This window comes from Batrachochytrium dendrobatidis (genome assembly GCF_000203795.2).
Source record: "Batrachochytrium dendrobatidis JAM81 unplaced genomic scaffold BATDEscaffold_3, whole genome shotgun sequence".
Lineage (NCBI taxonomy): Eukaryota > Fungi > Chytridiomycota > Chytridiomycetes > Rhizophydiales > Batrachochytrium > Batrachochytrium dendrobatidis.
This window is the reverse complement of record NW_006281101.1, coordinates 1422795-1430005: the sequence shown is the minus strand read 5'-3', so window position 1 is coordinate 1430005 and position 7211 is coordinate 1422795. Positions and strand designations below refer to the sequence as shown.

The following is a 7211-nucleotide window of genomic DNA, read 5'->3' as shown; positions in this document are numbered from 1 at the left end:
CTGGCAGAATCGGGCTTGTTTTCTGAGAAATCGAAATCATCAAATGTGTATTCTTCAGAACCTAGTTGCTCATTTTGAGTCTCGGGCTGCTTATTAGCATTTTCATGATGCATTGCCTCGGCTGTTTCTGGTTGGTCCTTTTGTGAGTTATGAAGTTCAGAATTTTCAAACTCGTCGTCATACGCATTTTGATGAGCCATCTCTTCTTGAGATACATGCCGAGTCTCTTGATCATAAGTGTGCTTTTGTTCCTGATGGTCTTTGGTGTGCTCATGATCATCTTTACCATGATTATTATAAGAAGTCTGCTCATCTGGTTGTAAATCTGATGAATGTGCTTCAGCCTGCTTAGAAGTGTCAGTAGTGTTTTTCTCATGGTGATCTTTTTTATCTAATGAGAACTCGTCCATTATATAGTGGACTACAGAATTGACAATATGAGAAATGCCGTGAGAATGCGAGCTAGTTGCTTGTTCACGATGCTCATGCTTTTCTGTGGTATCGCACTGCTTAATCTCTTCAGTATTCTCCTGATTTGCATCAAGTTGATCTGGAATCTCAGCTTTCTCGTGGTCTTTGAAACTCTCGGCACTCTTGCTTTTTATGGCATATCCATCAATGGGACTGATTGCGGGATTTTGAGCAAGTTCTGTTTCCTCGGGTAAATTGCCGTCAATTTCTAATTGATTTTCAAAATCATTATTGTACAAATCAGTTTCTTTCATCGGTGTTTGGTCTTTTTCCACCTCCAAAGGTTGGCGAATAGTTTCTGGGTCATTATGCGAGTTTTGGTTATGTTGTTCATGACTAATATGCTCCAAATAGGATGGACTACAGTTGTTAGAAGAACTCAAACTTTCATCTGGGTTGACATTTTCGCTCTGCGCATCAGTAAGAACTTTGTTGGTTAAACTTAGTGCTGCTATTGAAACAGCTGTAGGCAAATGTGCACGCGTTTCACCAGACTGCTCTTGATGCAATTCGTGATGGATAGCCTTATTATCGTGCATGTGTGCCGATTGATGATGATCATTGAAATCCGAATTTGTGGCAACAGTGTCGGGTTTAGCATCAATAATCGATTCCTCAAATTCATTGTCCGCTTCATAGTTAGCAGCAGATGAATGTTTATCAAGATGTGCAGACTCATTCAACACGGATACTGATTGATGCATTTTATCAGCTGATCCATCAGGATCCAAAGCATGATTGATGCGAGATTCTGATTTTTTTAAAGAAGTTGTGGATGCCTTTTTGGACAATGATTCTGTAGCAATGCTGCGAGAACTACGAATTTCTGCAGCATGAATACCAGATTTCAAACTTTCATGCGATTTCTTGATGTTTTGCTTGGACTCTGATAGTTCTTGAGATTTCTTGAGATGGGTCAACAAACTGTTTATACCAGTGTGGCTGCTTTTAGGGTGAAATAGCTTTGATGTGCTGTTTCGAGCACTGGATTTTCCTTCAGTGTGCGCTATATTTGCGTTGCTACTACTATGAATGGAATGGGTTTTTGTATGAGAAGTCAATGCACTGTTTGAAATTGATTTTGTCGCTTTTAATGAAGAAACAGACTTTTTAGAACTGGCACTGTTTTCTCTTTCATGACTAGGCTTGGCCATACTGCTAGCCGATTCGCGATGTTGGGGTTTTTCTTTTAATGAGTGAGCAGATCCAGTTCCAACTGAAGATGCCAATTTTGCCAAACTACCCTTTTGCAGTGTTGATTGTTTGTGAGAGTGCTCGCCATGAACATTCTTTTGGCTTCCGTCAAGCTCCTGAGATTGAGATGCCAGTTTATGACGCAATTCTGATTTTAACGATGCATGAGATCCCGATAAAATACTTTGTTTTGATGGATTTTTGTTCATCAGTTTTTCCTGTGACTGATGAAGACTTTGAACTGATTTACTCTGATTTGCAAGGTGAATTTGATCTGTAGTTGATTTCTTGTAACTTGATTCTGCATGTGTATCATTGTCATGCGATTGTAAAGATTCCACACTTTTCGTGTGATGCTCTATGTGCTTCAATGAATTGCTGTTTTCGGATAATGGGTGCGACTTTACAGGCTTGACCATATCTAGAGAATCAAGAGCAGTATAAGATTGTTTTAGCTTGGAAGTACTACGACGCATACTTCCATTTGACTTGTCAAGATTTGCTGCCGAGATACGAAGAGAATCGCGCCTTTCTTGCTTTGGACTGTGCGAAACTTCTTTGTTGGTATGGTCAACTACCTGACTTTCAATTTTGTTTGATTCAGAAAGAGATGTGGTAGATTTGGTTTGAGATTTCCTTTGTTCCATATCTGTGTGATTCAAACTATGTCTAGATTCTTTCTTTTCTGTTTGGGCTTGGTCAGCGATTTGATGAGCAGTTGTTTTTTTGGATCCTGAAAGATTAAGACTGTTGTTAGATGCCTTTTTTGCCTGGGAAGAGCGGCCAAGACTGTGTTGAGATCCCACATTCTGTGTATCGTCATAATTCAGAATTTCTTTAGACACTTTTTTTTGAGAAGCCGAATGACTCAAAATTTCCCGCGAGTTTGTTTTTGAACGATCGTGATCAACAATTTCCTTGGATTGTGCTCTTTCGACAGCAACTTCGTTTAGGCTATGGCGAGATTCCCGCTTTTTTGAGAAGGAATGACTTTGTTTTCTTTCCATTGTTTTTTCCTGTATTACATCATGTGCAATATTATCATGCGATTTCTTTTCGATATCACCATTAGCTAGACTATCATGAGATTTTTTGGCGTCCATATCGTCATGAGTGATATTTTTGTATGACAATTGCTTTTCAGTAGTCTCATGGCCAAGAGTACTGCGGGTCGTTGTTTTTGTTGAACCAGAATGATTCAAGTTACTTTGCGACTTTTTCCTTTCGCTTGCACTCTGTGCTAATTTCGTATAGATTGCAGATGTCTTACTTGATGAATCATCCAATTCATCTAAACACAACTTTTTTTCTATATTCTGATGTGCAAATTCAGCTCCTGACTCTTTTGAAGCAAGGTGGTTTTGCGATGATACATGAGACTGCGATTTGCGCAAACTTGTACGCGATCCTTGAATAGATTTAGACTGTTTTGAATTGGATGCACTTGACTGCTGATCCTCCTTGTCAACTTTGTATGCGTCTTGTAAAGCATGTGTAGTATTTTTGAGAGAGAGAGCTGCATCTGAAACAGCGTTTTCTGAAAGGATTGGAGTTGATTTGTGTGCGCGAGTTTCACTGCTTCGAGTTTTGTTTTCGTTACTGATTTGAGAATCGTGTGCAGTATCTGGGCCAAGAGAATTCTGGGTCATTAGAATCAATAAATTTAAAATCAAATGTTATTACAATTCCAAATCTCTTTGATCATAGTATGACGGTCTACTACCAAAACATATACATCGATATCTTATAAATAGCGATGAACTCATGCGCTAAAATGAATTTCATTACACTATCCAGTGTGTATTTGTCAAATTCACAATAAACAATTAGCATGTAATACTTACATCTGTTTCACGAGCGTCTTTAGGTTGGAGCGAATCAACACTGGCCTCTTTGGCAGCCTTGTCTGCCAACTTGTGCTGACTACCTGTTGCACTTTCTCTGCGATGAATACTTTTTCTAATCTTGTTTAAACTGGTGTTGGATCCTTTTACAGAGTTTGACTGAGTAGAAGGAGCGTGTGGGGTAGCATCAGCATGATCTACATTAAGCTTGTGGATACTGGCTTTGGAGCCCTTTTTAGCCAATTTTGGCAACTGATCAAAAGTATGATTCTTATGATCGTGATTCCCGGACAAGCTATCGCTAGATTTGGTATGATATTTCGTATGTGAATGGGCAACATCGTTCTGCGCGTGGTTTTTATCAAAGTGGATGCTATGTTGACTAACATTGTCTATTCCTTTGAGGCTTTGACCTGAGATTTTTTTGTCAACTGCTTCCTGATGAATAGGATTGTCAGGGATCGTTTTCATGTGGTTATCAAGTAAAGAAGAACCATGGTGCTTGTCCGTCATCTTTTCTGTATATTTAAAACCAGTGCCCTAACTTTTCTTGTTAAAAATATTTAGGTGATATGAATCCACGCACAACTATCATGTTAATTTCTGGTCGAAATAAACCCACATACAAAAATATCTGATAAATAATCGCAAAGCATATTCCAATACCCGATCGGTCAACTTACCAATATTTTAAAAGTGCTACTCTAATAAATACCTGCGTTGAAGCAATTGTATATTCGCTTTTTTGAATAAATTGACTCTACAGTTTATTGCAACTGATGTAAAAATAGTACTTTTACTGAATTTGCACAAAACAAAAGACTAGGTTTGTTGAAAGTGAAGTGGGTGTACTTTCTCTTTTTGTTCTGAATGGGACTAGCTGGGTAAATGGTCAGATCTTATCAGGTGGAGGCATATCCACGATTTCTAGCGTACTTCCACGCTTATTTTAAGCACATACTTATTTTTCACCGGAATATGCAGCTCCACCCCATTTATAATACTTGAATTATAATTTCAAATTTGTATACTTATACCAGCAGCGTAGGATAGATTCAAACTGGTTACATGCATCTGCGATACAGGTCAATTGGCCAATTGCTTTTAGGCAAAATCTCAAAATTTGGTCATTTATGATCGAGGTTTGACACTCGCCCCAATACATCAAAACAATCAAGACGAGCATTGCGCTGCTAGCCCGCTACTCCAGTTACTGCAGCCATGAGTCAATTTGTTCCGTCTGTCGTTACTTCCACTTCTGGATCTCTCATTCAGGCTAGAAAGCGAGTGCTGTCGCAATACAGAGACTGGATTCGCTCGGTAAATCCTTGCCACTCACCATCACTTGAATCCAATTTGCTCCTGCCATGACTTGGTATCAATCCTCAAGCTTGGCAATAGAGTATTGCAGTTTGGCACTTTATGTTTTCGATTCTACTGAAACATAGTATTTTAATAGAAACAGTATACGGTCCCTGGATAGAATCCTGTGGTATCACTCTCTATTTAGTTTCATTCGCATACAATGCATCTCAGTTAATCTGAAAGCCGATCCCAATTGCAACTTAATATCGGTGTTTGCATTCATACTGGATTTTTGTTTTCCTTGATAAACTAATATACCATGTATCCACTTGTTTTTATTGGTTAAACCATGCGTCTTATTAAAGTCTCCAACCATTGTCGACATCTACAAATTGGATATTACATCTAGGACATTGCGTGCTCGTATTCGTCAAGAGTTTGAAAAGCACCGCTTTGTCACAGACCTGCAAGTGATTGACATTTTACTTTTCAAAGGCCGTACAGAATACGAGGAAACAATGAATTTCTGGAAACAAAAGAGTCATGTTATGCGGTTTTTTAGCAACGATCCTTATCAAACTACCAAGGATGATAATTTTCTTGGAAAGTTTTTTAAAGGTAGTCAATAAAGTCGAATGTGGTTTTATTTCTTGGAGTGGGTGTTATTTTCAACTGATTTAGTTGCTGGCAGCTTTGCTGTGGCCGATGTTTATGATGAATCTGGTCTGAATGCAGTTTTCATGACCAACTTTCAATATGACAAACGTCCAATCGTTTTTGTGTATCTTATAAACTCAGTCATGTATGAAAATTTGAGCCTATATGTATTCAAAGGACATTGCCGAACCAGTGGTACTATTTATAAATATACTGAGTCAAGGACTTGTGCAATACTAATTTTTCACTATTTAGTGTGTAATGTGCAACAGTGTGTATAGACCAAACTTTCTCTTGTTTGAATGTAGTCGGTATATGATTTTATTTTGAAAAGTAGTATTGTAGAATTATTACAACTTTGATTCAAATCAAACCTATAATAGTAGGCCAACAAATAAAGTTTAAATCGCGTACGCAGCTTACTCCAAAACAAAGCATGAGCTCGAGCACAAAAGTGTCCTATTCGGAATATCAATCCATGACTTTAAAACTCAATCAAAAAAATACTTTATGCAATAGTGTATATGCATCGAACAAGACTCTATGTCAGGGTTCTCGTCAACAAATTCCAGCAGCCGGCATGCCACATACTACTACCTCGACCAAAACAGCTACTGTTTCCTCCACAGGCATATCTAGCACCAGTAGTGCGTCTCATCAGCGTAGCTATGAATCAGCTAGACCCGTTCAATCCAAGGAAAACAGTATTCGATTTATTCCTGCACATATCCGCCGTAAATGGTTTGCGGAAGCCGTAGCACTGCATCAGTATACACCCGCCGCAGTTACAATTTCAGGAAATTGCCATACTAAAAGACTATCGGTTGTTTCTAGCTCCGATTTGTATCAGCATGATAGATTACAATTTGATTCGAGCATTTTAAATCGTACTCATCACGAAATAAGATATGATGCAAGTGCACCAAATGAAATAAACCGACGGGTAAGCATATCAACTACCTAGTGGCAGATGATTAATTTTGGTAATGCAAAAATAGTCAAATGATTCAATTACCATTGCAGTGTATAGATTATTTTCACCATAATGTTACTGATTTCTAAATTTACTCTTTTCAACTGATTGCAAGTCTGCACAACATTTAATCAGACCAGCATCAGCACCAGCTGCAGTTTCTAAATCCCAGCGGGCATTTTCCACAGCACAAGAGACTTGTGGATCAGATAGTTCAGCATTGCAACGAATCTACTCAGTATACGATACGCCAATGGTATGGAAGCCATCACGACAGCAGGGGAGTGCGAATTCATCTGTCGCATATCAACGTCGTCCCAGCTCAGCATTTACACAGTCTGAGTATCAAAAGCACAATCACTTGCGTTTATCAAACTCAAAGTCTATACCGAGTCAACAGATATCGCTTATGCGCGACTTTGGTAGATATTGTAAAAACAGACCGGCATCTTTCTCCAATCAGGCTGATGAAATCCGCCAACAGTTGCAAAAACTGGTATTACGCGCCTCATCATCGTCTCTATCCATTTCATCGTCCCGACCTCCATCTACCTTGTCTGGTGTTTTATCAATAGGTAAACATCAGCAGTCTGTCCAAGCCACTAATGAAAAAACTATTGTAAAAGAAACTGCATGCAAATCATGCCAACGCGATCCATACGATTTACATGATTCTCAAGAACAATCTCAGCCTGCTCACGACTTTTTAAAGTGTTCTTGTGACAGCGCTAGTCAACTCGACACATCATTAGATGCCACTCGGGACG

The 7211-nt window shown here is 38.8% G+C and overlaps 1 protein-coding gene across 1 annotated transcript; it reads left to right on the top strand.

Moving 5' to 3' along the window:
• Nucleotides 1-4748: 4748 nt before the first annotated feature.
• BATDEDRAFT_7145 (uncharacterized protein) lies at nucleotides 4749-5401 on the top strand (the record flags this gene model as incomplete). The annotated part of the gene is made up of 2 exons (XM_006677042.1): nucleotides 4749-4829; nucleotides 5180-5401. Coding segments are annotated over 2 exons (303 nt in total), but the record flags the coding sequence as incomplete, so codon positions are not given.
• Nucleotides 5402-7211: the final 1810 nt, after the last annotated feature.